This window comes from Halichoeres trimaculatus, unplaced genomic scaffold, assembly GCF_033239565.1.
Source record: "Halichoeres trimaculatus isolate MK-OKI-2021-1 unplaced genomic scaffold, fHalTri1.1 fHalTri1_scaffold_4, whole genome shotgun sequence".
Taxonomy (NCBI): Eukaryota; Metazoa; Chordata; class Actinopteri; order Labriformes; family Labridae; genus Halichoeres; species Halichoeres trimaculatus.
This window is the reverse complement of record NW_027437182.1, coordinates 17,040,092-17,054,749: the sequence shown is the minus strand read 5'-3', so window position 1 is coordinate 17,054,749 and position 14,658 is coordinate 17,040,092. Positions and strand designations below refer to the sequence as shown.

General features: G+C 39.2%; 1 protein-coding gene across 27 annotated transcripts in view; it reads right to left on the bottom strand.

The window, feature by feature from the left end:
- Positions 1–14,658, bottom strand: part of adgrl2a (adhesion G protein-coupled receptor L2a) — a 94,509-nt gene that overhangs the window by 45,532 nt on the left and 34,319 nt on the right. For all 27 annotated transcript variants that reach the window (XM_074667391.1, XM_074667375.1, XM_074667378.1 and 24 more), the window contains exon 3: positions 8,295–8,508. In XM_074667391.1, coding sequence (XP_074523492.1) covers positions 8,295–8,508 — 214 coding nt within the window. The remainder of the gene's footprint in view (positions 1–8,294; positions 8,509–14,658) is intronic.

Here is a 14,658-nt window from a genome sequence, read left to right as displayed (position 1 = left end):
TTTATTTTTTATAGAAAATGATGATTTGAAGCTTTTGAGTTTTAAAAATTAAGAACTACATTCCCATGTGTTGAGTACTAAAGTACCCATCGGATAAAATCCCAAATCTGTAGCCACCTTTCCTTTATTCAAAACTACTCAAATTAAACAAAGGTCAGGATGTTCCTTAAGTGCACCAAAGTAACACTAAAAATATGAGAAGGATTGAGAAACTTCTGCCCTGATTGCCTCCATTTCCCTCAACCAGGCCATTAATCATGCTGCAGTATTCCAAATGTAATCCCATCACATCTCTGACCTTTTGGGAGAGGCACACATCAGTACAATTAGAGCGTCGTGGAAAATGCTGCTTGGATTTGATGCAAATCTCCTTTAAAAATGAGCATTCCCCATTGACAGCGGCGAGGGACGCGATAAGATGCCAACAAGGTGTAACTGATAGCACTCCTGATACCATGTATCCCCATGCAATTTAACCTTTTCTACTGTCGTCACAAAGCATGTCACAGGGATAACGGGACACTGAGATAATGTCTTAAGTAATGAATTACCTTGAGTATGATACCTTCAAAGTTAAATGACCCGATGACAAAATGTGAATTATTTATGAAACAAGTATTCTGGTGGAAGTAGAAATCTGTCACGCACACTTGAAGTTGCTCATGTGCTGATCACAAGACAGGACCAGTCAAAAGGCAAAATGCTCTTTAATTGCTGAATTCTTGATTCTTAAGCTCCCACTGCTTAGTTTTAAAGCCCTTACAACTCCAAAGTGTTCAGGAAGCGGGAGCAGCCACTTGAAATTCGCAATATGAAAAAAAAAATAACACCAGCAGCCAAAACAATGGCTGTGTAACTGGAGGAGAAACGGTGACATGAGTGAGGGGAGCACATTACTGAAAAAGGCACAATCTACTTCCTGGTGCTCCCAGTTTGAATTTCAATCAAATTAGTGTCTCTTAAACTCGAAGTGACCCGTCTAGCTCCATTTCATCTGAAATGCTGATGAGGTTCATGGCACAATTATCAAGGCAGACATCTCTCTCAAGAGGCAAGCCTGTTGATAACAGACAGACCACTGAAAAATTAAATCATTTCCAGGGCCACAAAATGGCAGCGAAAGAAACAATCTGTTGCGAGCAGGACACAAAGCAAACACACACACACACCCACACATGCCAGATGTATAATCAACCCCAATATTGGTATATTTAGAATATTTTCAAAGGAGGTGGCCCGATAATGTCTCAGGAAAAGGGTTGTTAGAAATTAACCATCAGCATCCTGTTTTCAACTCAAGGCTTTACCAAATAAAGGGGAAAAAATGTCTAATTACTCTCACATGCTTTTGTGTATGCTTTATTTACTGGAGCTGCCAATGGTGCTCAGCAGGGGGAGATCAGGAGGAGAGCTGTCTGACTCACATCCCTCCGTCTCACTTATTGATTTTTAAACCAGGAAAGGTATACCTCCATGGCGCACAAGTCAATGGAAGTACTATTGTGACATACTGCAGGTCTAAATGTGACCTTTATAAAACTACAGACTGCAATGCCAGCACATCAAAGCTAAGGACAAAGCTGGACGAGAATAATTTCAAAAAGAAGGAAAAAAGCTGTAAATATCAGGAGTCCAGATCAAGATGTTTGTGCCTGTGCTGAAGAAATACTGTCTGCTCCTGGCCCTGTGTAACCTGACAGAGCTTTAGCAGATTTGTTAGGGGAGATGAGGAAAGAATTACAGACTACAGACAAGCAAAGCTGACAGAGATGATTCCGGTGTAATTGCTATAATTGCTGCCAAAGAAGCATCAACGGAAAAGTGACATCGGAGGAGTGAATACTTACTCAAACACACAATTTGCATTTTATGTGTGCGATTAATTCAGATCACACTTTTAGACTGTGTTTTTATTTTTACATTCAAAAAGAAGAAGTTTTAAACTTTGTGCTTTCATGAGTGCTACTTATGGTCTTTTTTATCATAAGAAGAATCTAGTTGTCAATGATGTACAAAAGAAAATGAAGCCTGACTGATCTGAAATGATAAATTAATATTCAACACTTTTGAGGTTCAAAAGGGTTTAACTTGATGCGGGGTTTTTTGGTTGTTGTTGTTATTTGACTTTTTTTAATTGTATATATATTAGTGCTGGGCAAGTTAACGCGTTATTTTCGCGTTAACCCGTTAATCTATTAACGCCGTTGAATATTTTATCGCACATTAGTGCATGTTGCTCACATGCTTTTATTTTGTAAATGTCTGTTGCTGACCGCGGTGAAACCGGAAGTGAAATTTGCGGAAAAACACGATGAGTAACCAAAACAAGCATGGAGAAGAGGAGCAACGCCACGGAACTTAAAGGCGCTCGCCGCTTAGTGTATCAGTCCTCGCGCACGGCGTGCCAGATATAAACAAACGCAGGGAGTCTGCCAGGGCGAAGAGATACGATGAGAACTAGAGCCTTATGTAGCTGTGTTTTTGTGTGAAAGTAACGCACTGAAAATTCTCTAAATAAAGCGTGAATGCAGACCGATATCAGACTTTTTTGGTGGGAGTCCGTTTATTTGTGTTTTTGGTCAAGTAAAAAATGGCCCCGTCTGAGTGCAGAGGAAACCAACAGAGGAGCAGGGAGGGGGTGTTTGGTGCGAGCACTCTGGGCTTCTGCTGCACAAAAACACTGCTGTAGGGGTAATTTCTGCCCTAAACCTTGTGATAGGACCCAACTTGTTCCATCCCGGAGTATCACTTCAATGCCCTGACAGTGGCAATAAGCTTTAATTTTGTGTTTACATTTTGTAAATTTGATTTGCACTAAATATGTGATTTAACTATTACTGTATAACAAGTACTGATTTAGTGTTTGCATGACAGATGTTAAGGCACTTTCACAATGCGATTAATTATGATTAATCAGGGAAATCATGCATTTTACAATTAAAAGTTTATATATATATATATATATATATATATATATATATATATATATATATATATATATATATATATATATATATATATATATATATATATATATATATATATATATATATATATATATATATATATATATATTAATGTACCTAATAAAGCAAAGACGATGGAGTAAAACTGATGGAAAAATAATATAATGTAATTGTACACTGTGATATTGATGCATAACCTGTAACTTTTATAGAAATTGCAAGGAAGGCACTATTGAGAGGATTCCACACATCCATCAACGATCTAAATCTACATTAAGTCACCCCCTCCTTTGGCCTTATATCAGATTTAACTATCCACACAGGACAGTAGATTATATGTAATGTACTGTCACCTCGCCTAACTGTGTAGTTACTGTAAATCTTTGTTTTAAGCAGTGTAAATCTATAATCATAATGTGTTGGCTGTTGATTTTGTTATTTTGCTAATGAGTATCACTGATGGCTCTTTCTCCACTTTTTAATTTACCATATCATCATCATCACTGGTGAAGTCTTGAGTAGAGAGCAGTTTCATGGCCCATGAACTTGTGCACACCCCTCTGAAATGCCCGAGCTGAATCTGGATCTTTATGAAATCTTAATCTGCTGTTCTTTAAATAAACACTGGCCCTGAATGTGGAGAGAGAAAGAACAAGGAAGAGTGCTGTCAGGCGGCAACAATGGAGCCCCTCGGAGAGCCTTGCAAGCAGTCCTGTCACTGATATAAATAGTGTAAGCAGCATCATTAAATCTCCAGATGTGCCTCACATTTATGGACAAGAACTTCAAAATAACAGCTGATAAGATGTCGATACCACAGAGTCAACATTATAAGTCAGATGTGCTTTATTAATTTAATGTAAGCTGTAAAAAAACAAACAGTGTCAAATACCCAACTGTGAATGCTAATGATGGTTTTCACAGTAATGATTAATAATAATTAACAAAGTCTAACTCCTGTAATCTCATTAATGAATCTCATGTCTTCTGTTGGAGAGCTATCTGCTTTGATCATTCCAGTCAATGACACACTCCATGAAAAACCCATGATCCATGAGCACAGCAGGACCCAACCATGTCATGTTACAGCGATCAATGACCTTGTTATCGAATACTTACAATGAAGCTCATTAGTCAAAGATAAATCAATAGATGTAAGCCACTTATTCATACCGAATTTCTTAATATGGCTTTTTATGACAATGATTAGTTGAGATGTGTCGTTGTCATCTTTACTGCTCCTCAAACTGCAGTGATAAGGACTGGTGGTCACATCTAAATCAATAATTCCCCAGCACCAGATGGCCGGTGTACAACTACATCTAGTAGATTTTATGCGTGTGGTTGCAGTCGTTATCATTTTCATCAGCACAGATGAGGAAATGTAATTATTAAATACTCGAATCCTGGAAAGAAGGACATGAAAAATCACTGCACTGAATATTATTATCAATGAATTAATTATTTCAAACTGTACTGCCGTGCAGTTTCACATCTGCCGGGGAGGTGTCCACGTGAAAAATTCCTGTACAGATTATCACCCACTTGAGTCAACTAATTGCTTGCAGCTGAATGTTCTAATTGAGCCACATAGTCCTGAGGCTATTTTCATAAAATCATTGTGCTCATGAATTTAATATGCCAGCCTCATATAAAAACAACTCAGAGTGCCAACAGGATCTATCAAACTAAGCGAAGCCTCAATCCAATTCTCCACACTTCAGGACCACATCAATTTCACATGTTTAAACGTGAACGCACATTTCCTCTAATGTCATTTCCCCACCACACGCTTAAATTAGCAGGCCATGGTAATCATGGCAACAAATATTTTTGGCTCACTGGCCCTTTACTGATGGAGAATGTACAGTAGAGAAAACATTTTTTTTTTCATCCGCACAATGTGTGCTGTGGGCTCAGCCCCACATATGGAACGCTTCAGCAGGAGCCAGAGTGCAGACCGGAGTCTCAACTTGCGGAGAAGTGAAGAGCTCGGACCTCATGGCTATGAAACAAACACTGCATTCCAAACAGGAAAAACAAAATCCCCACATTTCTCAATGGAAGATAATTATTTTTGGCAGCAGAGGCTTTATTTCATTATGTTTGCTTCTTATTTTAGTCTCCCCCTGTAAATAAACGGACAAAAGGAAACAAATCACTAATTAGTCCCATATGCACTCTTGGGCGTTTGTCAAGCTGTCCTTGAATCTATTTTTTGACTGTTTTAAGTTTCTGCACTGATTTCACTAAGACTGCCTTTATGACTTGGATAAGGATTGAACTGTGTATCTTCAAATCTACGGCTCACTTTCACATAAATAATATTATAAATCTGCCTTCACACTTTCCAAGGTGGTATATTTCACAAGAACTTGCACACTGTAAAAGATCAATGTATGGCACTTTATGTTAATATATGCCTGTCCCAGTTGATTTTTTTTTCTTCTTCAGGTATCAGATATAAACTCCTAAAAGGTTTCTTTTGTGAGATTTCTGAACCCACCCACCTGAGAGCGACCTTTTGTTCAATTTCTTAGGACATCTTCTTAGAAGGCATATATTTCTCTCTGTGCTCTGAGCACAAATGCTCAGCAGTGACATTGAAATTCTAAAAAACACTTTCAGAATATCATCTGAACCGCAGCCTCTGGCACTCTCAGGATATGCATATGACAAATGAAACAGAGTTTGGTTGAGACTGGTTGCGGGGTTTGTTGTCAGGTGGCTCCTGCTGGGTCAGTGTTTGTGCTTCAGTGGGCTGTTTTTGTTCAAGCCTGGCTGAGGGCGGCGTAATACACAAGGCCACAAGCAGGGAGTATGCATCCTGCAGCCTTTCAACACAGACAATGTGAGTCAGCTATCTGACTTCATCAAATGGGGCTTGACAATAAACCCCCTGAATACAAGAGCTCCATTGTTTTATTTCATTATTTTTTTTTATTTCCCCAAGGTAGCTTGCCAGAGTTGCTGACGCTCTCATACCATCCAATATCTCTCTCTGTGGCACTCATATGTCATTCCATCCTGTGCACTTTGGCTCATGTGGCATCCCTGTGTGACAACTGGTCTCCTGGATAAGGTCTCATGCTTGTGGTGTTACCAGTGGAACCCCACCAAGCGGTGCGTGTGTGCACAGGCCCATGCACCTTATTGGGTTTGTTTACCATACTAAATCATTCCTCTTCTACATGAGTGATATCTGCAGAGACAGAGGCTTTAAATTGTTGGACATCTCTGCGGGGTCAGTGATCAATCAGCCAGTACGTCTTTCTCGGGGGCAGCCCTAAATTTAAACAACAGAGTTTAGGAAGGGGGCTAAATCCAACAGTGTCTTAACGTTTAGGATTTAAGAAGTGCTAACAACATGATGTGTTCTAATGAAACCTTAAAATACATTTATTTTACTTTTTAAAGTAATATTATTATCATTATTTTAACCACTGACATGATTTGGTAATCAAATTAACTTATTGACCTTGACTTTTAGATTTATAAATCAAATTAATGCTGCCCTGCTACATCAGTGTGGTCTCAAACCATGACTTATAGACAGCTTCAGGCTGTACCTGTACACTTGGCTCATAAGCAGTAGCTCAAACTCAAAGAACTTGGGTGATATTTTAATACAGTTTGACACAAGGTGCTAATTTCTTTGACTTGATAGCTACACCATCTGGGAAGTGTTTTACTTTTTATTTGGAAGATAACATGCCAATCAAAAGCACATCAATGTTATTTTTCATTGCTGCAGGAGCAGTGGCTAACTTTGGTGGGATGAAAGGGACAAAAAAGGCACAGAATAGAAAAAAAAAAGTTAATTTTAAGGAATTGAAATTTTAAAATTCCATTAAACAATATATAATAGGAATTCAAATTGAGTATACTATCTTAAAATATATTTTACTGGTGTCTTGACATAACATGGCTGTAAAATGTAAACCCTGCAGCTGCATCACAGAAGCATCATCACAGATGCTGGATTATGCCAGTACCTGCTACCAGCAGCACCTCAGCTCAGCACTGGTTAACACGCAAACAAGCCATTATTAGAATAAAGTTCCAGTGGCACGTTTACTTCCAGTGTCGACACTTGCAGTGCACAGAGTGCTGTGTGAGTCCCTATAGCCTCTGCTTATGACAAAGCTGCTGTTGGAGGGCTTAACCCCTCAAAAATAGACTGACATCATTAGAATTGTGATTGAATAATTCAATTTTCATTTCATGTACATAAAAACACACCGCACTAAGACGCCGCTACGGAATAACATTGTTGGATTGCAATACCCATTCCTATAATTTCATCCCTTAATCGCATCACCATAATGCTTATCATGTTCACTAAGTGTTAACTTATTACCCAACTTATTTCATGTTTTATTTCTTTTATTGGTGTAATATAGAGTACTTTTCTCCCTCTGCATATTTGTTTGTCAGACTCACCCTGCCACCCACACGCAGAGGTAAACATTAAAGTTTTTTTTGTTTTGTTTTGTTTTGTTTTCTAAAAGCAAGTCAGCTCAGCTTCACTAAAAAGCCAAAACTAAGATAACAGGGTTAGACTTGTGTTAGCAAGCTTAATCTGCTGTGCACAATGTAAAGCCTAATGTGTTTAAAAAAAGTAAATTGCAATAGACAGAATAATTAGCTCCTACAAACCTGATCAGAGCCACAATTTTTCTATGTTAAACAAAAAAAGCTCCAAAAAGAGAAAGTTACCTTTTAGAAATTTTAGAGATTATTGTTTAAAAAGTTTATTTGTTATGTTTATACTTTGAAATGTGAACTTGTTTTTCTTTGTGTGTTATTTCAGCCCTCTTTGACATTTCACAAAAATCACTCGTCTTCTTGTTTATCAGCCCTCGCTTCACCTCCCAAGCTCTGATTGAAGTTTGTAATTCTCTTCCAATGCGGTTCAGCAGTCTAAGCATCGGTAGTAACATAAACGTCTTCAAGGTTATTGACGCTGACAGGCTACTGTTACATTTCCTTTCTTTTTTCTTTGGTTTAACTCCACACTTGTACTGAGTTTTGCTATTTTCGATTGAGTAAATCAATCCAATGGCAGCTCAGTTATTCTCCATGGCACATGGTTTTACTCCAAGATGATTTTTTCTTAACACAGGAAAAATGGATGCCAACAGGGGCAACTAGACAAATGGAATGGTTGACACCGACAGCAGTCCATATCTGGTTGCTCCAGGCAACAAAGAAGTGGTTGCTGTGAGCCCTGTCAATTATTTTCTAAAAGCTCTGTAACTTTGGCAGATCCCTCATTTTGGAATCAATTTTTCCAGTGCTGCACAGAGATGTCCTTTTTCTCCTTACCTTTGTGACATGATTTTGTAGGCATCTGGAAGATAGCAGTTGATGTTCTCCATCTGGAAAGGGTCAGCGTCGCAGATCTTGTCATCTGTCCGGCCGTAGTTGGCACTTTCGATCATTATGACATCACTTCCTGGACACCGCAGATCGATAGGGTAGCCCTCACAAGACAGCTCTCTCCGTACTAAGCCAAATGGCAGGGCAGCTCGACTGAACCCTGAGGGAGAAGAGAGGGAGAAAGAGCTCTTTCAGTGCAAATCGAAGGGAGATGTGTAGTCAGGCAGACACAGAGGAAGACAGCATGAAAGGCGGGAGACACATGATATCAGAGCTGGAGGTGCTTAATGTACACAGAGCAGCTTTTTTGTGCATGTTCGCCCCCTGTTTTTTTTCCTAAAGTAGAATAATGTTAGATGAGTCAGTTAACTGTGAATTCAAGCACCAACCTGACACACATCGGCATATTGAAAAAACATTTCAGATCCGAAGTGCACCAGTGGACTAATGGTGCCAGTATGTCAAACACACGCCTAACTGGTCATGGAAAAAAAATCAATAATTGTCATTAAAATGTAGTTTGTCGACTAAAGTGTCTGGATTGTGACCCTGTGAACATTACAACAGATACAGCCCCAATAACCAAATCTGACAGCAGACGTGGTATCAGGATTTATAATTCTTTAAGACTTATTTGGTTTTACCTGTTATGGTCTGTAACCACTATTTTGTCTTTTTTTCATACTGCTGTGTTTTTTCATTTCAATATGGGAACATGCTGTCATCGCAGAACCCATCACCAGGGACTTGTGGTTTACTTTCAAAGCTCATTTTTCAATCCAAAATGAAAAAGTACAACAAGTATCTGTGCAGCATGAGTGAAATTTAATCCACTTTGCAGTTCTGACAATCGAAGAGTGGGCTATTGTAAGGCAGGAGGAAAAAAAAAAGTTTGTGTGTGTCTGTGTCTGTCAGAGAGGGTGAGGGGGTAGGAAAAACAGAAAAGAAATCAATATTGTGGCTTTGTGCTCTGCAAATGTGAGCGATGCCAACAGCTACACTTAAACTAAAAGCGAACTACATACGTAAACTATAGCAATCCAAATACAGGATATTTTTGGTCGAGCAGCTTTTAACAGCAGTGACACGTCAAGTACCGGAGGAGAGTTGCACTGAGCTTAAAGAGATTGCCAGCTGCCCTTCTGTGAACCCAACCAAAGGCAGCGCTGAATAATAACCACTGCTTCTTTTAGAGCAGTTTTGAGTTTGTCACCTCTTGGAATAACTGTGCTGTTACCTGCAACTTGGTTGATGGCTATGTTGTTCATGTTTCAAAAGCCTCTATCTCCCTAATGAGGTTTGGTTCACAGTCACAGGAGTGAGAGGAAAAAAATGACATCATTATTACCTCTCCTGCACTAATTTGTTTGGCACCTGGACATGTTGGATCGATCTGTATGTGCAGTGATTTATAATTACAAAGCACTATTTTTGTTTTCATGAGCCATGCCGTGAAATGTTTCTTTGAGAGGTAACAGTTTATTCAAAAACTAAAACTTAAGCTCTGCTAGATTGACCTGAAAACGCTAGTTTCATTTTACTCTATTGGAAGTTTCATCAATTAAGTACCAATACAATTATCCTTCTCTGATTAAATGCTATGCCACACTGGCAGCAGATTAGCATTCTGTACTGTGCCTCTTGCCGGGGAAATACTACCGTGGTATTTTACAAAGGAAGATAAATGTCAGCTTGTATTGCCTGATCCTCCGTTTGTGCACCAATCAGGTGAAAGCACGACTTCAAGGTGCTCAGTGAAGAGCTGAGGGTAAACAAAGGATCTATCTGTATAAAGAAGGGCAGCTGGCCGATGTAACCTTTATTTGTTTGGAAGCATATAATCAGGGAGGGGTCTTGTTTTACTCCCTCGACTGGACATCAAACTTTCTCATGTGACCAATACAAAAAAGCTTTCTAATATGATGACCCCCACCTCCGGAGTCAAAAAGAAACGCTTAGGGTGATAAACAATTTATCAGAGGTATTGGCCTGAGAGTAAAAGCCAAAGAGAGGGGGAAAAATTCTAATCACGGCGTGTAAGGAGCAGAGCTTGACAACCAATCTAAAGCTTGTGTCAGTGCACTCCAGCATAGCTCAATCAAAAGTCGGCAATACAATGTGTAGTTACTACGAACCAGTATGTTAAACATCAGTCAATGCCACATTACAACTTTCAGACTCAAACCAAAGCCTTGAAGACGATAGATGAATAATGGAGACGCATTTAAGCTTTTCTCTCATCAAGGAAAATGTCAGCTTTTATATTTAAAGACACTTCATCAAAGTAAAAACAGAAGACTCCTAGATGCAGAAAACAGCAGAGTATATCTAACTGATCAAGAGCCGCACTGGAGAGGAGGGACTGTCAGGCTTAGCATTTTTCAAAGCAAGCATCCATGATGGTATGGGGACACTTAAGTACCCATGGCACAAGTAGCTTACACATCTGGGAAACACCATTAATGCTGTATAATATATACAGATTTTGGAGCAACATATGCAGCCATCCAGACAATCCCCTTTTTAAGGAAGAGCTTAAATATTTCACCTGGACAATGGGAAACCACAGTCTGTATGAATTACAACATAATAGCTCCACAGTAGAAGAGCCCAGGTGTGACTGAAGACTCAGAACTGTTGAACGGCTAAAATTCCAAAATCAGGCAATAATGGGACATGTCACTTTGAAAACCTATGAACTGATCTCGTCACTTTACAAATGTTAACTTCTTGTTGTCAAAAGAAAAGGTGATGCAACACAGTGCTGAAAACTCCCTGCCCCATTTTTTAAAAATGTGTGAGTGGTATCTCATTTCTTTTTCAATACAATATATTGTTTTTTTTAAATATTTGATGTGTTTTCTTCGCCCTTTTTAATCTAACACAGCTTCGGTGTTCTTTCTTTCTTTTCCTTTTTTTCAAGCATTTTACCCAACATTCTAGGGCTGGGCGATATGGCCTAAAAATAAAATCTCTGATTTTTTTCACAAAAAATTTGATTTTCGTTTTTTTGACGATTTTTTTTTTCCTTTTAAAGAAAACAATAAGTATAAATGAAAGAGATAACTGTTTCAGTAACTTCACTTTGTAGTTTTAAAGGAGGCAGACTTATTTACATTCACAATGATTAAAAAAAACACTTTGTTTCTGTCTAGTTTTATTTTTTAAGGCTATAGCCTGTTTATCCTTTAAGTTTAATACAAAAAAATATAAGTAAAAATAAATGCTATTTATTCAAGTGTGGACTCATAAAATTCATGCCTCCCTGCAGTCAGTGCCCTGGTCGGGGCACCCCAGTCTAAAAAGTCTGGTCCGCCCCCTGCTTAACAGAGCGCACCTTGATGCTGGTTCGTTATGTTGCTCTGCTCGTCAGCGGATGGATTTTTGCTGAATGGAGGATTTAGTTGGTGGAACAGAGTGAGTTGCAGGGAAAGACAGAACTCAGCTTTACCCAGGTAAAAGTTTAACAACTTCTCAGTCATGTCTGTCCGAGCAGCGCTCTGTTCGATCGCCCATCATCGTCCCGTCTCCCTCCCCGCAGTCTACTTTCACAAATCATGATCCGTCCATGTCACCATAAGAGGGGATTTTCTTTGGTAGAGTGAGGGTGTTCTGAGAAAAACTAATGTACATTTCTTTACTGTCTAAATCTCAAAATGATTAGAGTATTAACTTAGAAGAGCAGCATGTTTTATGCGCGTCAAACACATCATCAATAATCTGCAGGTGAACCTAAAAGAGTCCCGGCTTTGGAAATGTTTGAGTCAAAGATCTAAACAAACTCCTGAAAAGTGACAGATAGAAAACAGAGGATTGGAGGAAAGGGATTTGAACGTTTACTGACGAGAGGTCTAGTTTATGTCAATCTCTTTGGGCTGTTGATACGGACTATAAGGAACACGTGTCCATCAAGGTGTTGGGTCTCAAAGACGCACAAGAACATTTTTATGACATTTAGGTTTCTGTTGTTTTGTTAGTGAACTGTTACACACTGTGCACACACGTGGAGTCAGTTCTTTCCCCCGGTATAAAAGGTGCGCAATAGCGGGGAGAAAAAAAACAATTTTTTTGTTTTTTAAATCGTCCACAAGGAAAAATTCAAATTAATCGATATATTGCCCAGGTCTACAACATTCCAACTTTTTCAGGATGTGTTTGTATATTAAACATCTAAAACAATAACTTTCCTTCTATTGCACTGAGTCCAAGCTTGTTTCTCTAGAGGTCACAGATTCAAAGTGGATCAATCGTGCATGGTTATACATGGCTGGATGGGATACATTCACCCTACAATCACCTACTTTGTGGCTTCAAGTGAAGCTGTCTTTTGACCATGCGCAAGACTTCTGAGTTAGATCCCCAAGTCCCACAGCCAAACCCGCTGATGTTCTGTGTCTGAGGAACACTTAAATCACTCTGCAGAGCCTTTAAGATCTCTGCTTCTGGTTTTATGATTTAGGACTGATGCAGTCTCTACCCTTAAGTAGGAAAACAGTAAGTAGAGCAATGAGGAGATAAATGTGTGCTCAAGAATACTCTTAAGACTCAGACTCCGAAATACACGAGTAACCTTTCAACCATGCTGATGATGACAGGCCCTGTAATAACAGAACATTTTCGTGTTCAAATCTTGGGAAAATCTAACAAAATTGCTGTCCTTTAAACGCCAGCTGGGCTTGTGCATCATGGACTGAGCGCATGGCAGTAAACAACCTCCAAAAGCCTCTCTCCATTGATTAGGCCTGAGGCTGAACTACTTACTCGCCCTGGTGTGGGATGGTATTTTTGGTGCATGGGGAGATGAGTGACACGGACAAATCAATACAGGGGACGCCCAATAGTCCAGCAATCAAACTTAAATCCAATAGATAAACGTTCTCCCTGCAAACAAGTTAGTAATATTCCGCTGCACTCTCTGTGGCTGTTTACATCTGTTACATTTTTTTTTTTTAGGTTAGGTTCACTGCCTCTCTTTATTCTGTTTGGAATGAGGTCTCTCTGGAAAAACTCCTCTCCTGACATACAAATTTCAAACTGCAGTGGTGAGATGCAATTTTCAGCTAAACATTCATATGCAGACATACCATTAATCAAAACAAACTAAGGAGAAAAACGTATTTACTCGCTTATACTGACACATCAAAACTGCTCCCTGCTCTTTCCTGTTGAAAAAATCAAAGGCGTATGCACTACTTCAAATAAATCCCCCTTTCCTTATTTCTTGCAGATAATAAGACAACAAACACCATCCATTGTGCTCTGGCACAGTGGTGCTTCGTAATTACACCAGAATATTATGATGACAATGAATTTGACATAAGCACAATCTAATGCTTACTGTCTCACTAAACTAATCATTTCTTTATTCAAATGAGCCATAAAAGTAATTGTAACTTAGCTCATGAGGACATTAGCATAAAATCTTAGAGAATGCATGGAATGAAAATTGTTATCATTCCATATGGTGACAGTAATCAATGCTAAACGTTATCAATGTTGGTTGGGTGTTAAATGCTGGCTGTTTTCTCAACACTTGCACTGTAAGTTTCACACCTAAGAATATTCCTTCAATACTGTGTTTCATAGTCCTTTATTTCTTTTTTTAGTTATGAGCTTTCAACGAATGGGGAAAAGTTTGCTGAGCCAACAAAACGCCACATACAGTACACACTACCGGTGCAAAGGCGCAAAAAGCAGAATCACAGAAGTGCAACTTAGTGTTTTTAAAGTTGTCTTTTTCGGTTGTCACACGAATAGACACACAGCTCACACTCAAAAGGAAACTCAGCACCCTCCTCTTCACAGGTAGCACACACTTCAGACACCTCCTCAGAATATGAGATGTTATTTTCCTTGCTTTGATGCTAACACTCTGATAGTGCATGCACACCTATGCAAGGGTTGGAGACACAGATGCCAATCAATCAAACACCTAAAAAGGAAGTGGTTTACATCTTGTATTATAATTAAACCCAAGGCAGCAAAGGATCAAGGAATAAGGAATAAAATATGATGTGGAAATCTCCATCCTGTGACCATGGCAACATGTTGCAGCAGAGACAGTGCTGGTCAGATCTCTATCATGGCCTTGCTAACGCTCCTCCTAATCAGGCATTCTGGTCACCCACCCCACTGCCATCCCCGCTCGAAAGCATTTCAAATCCTCTTCATCAGACGTACAGCATGTATGGAACTTGGCTAAGACCAGTGCCTTTTTACAATACGCTTTTACCGTTTGCACGGACAGGAAAAGAATGAGAGTTGCCACATATTTACAGCTAACGGTGAAATTAAACAGCTGTTTGCCTTT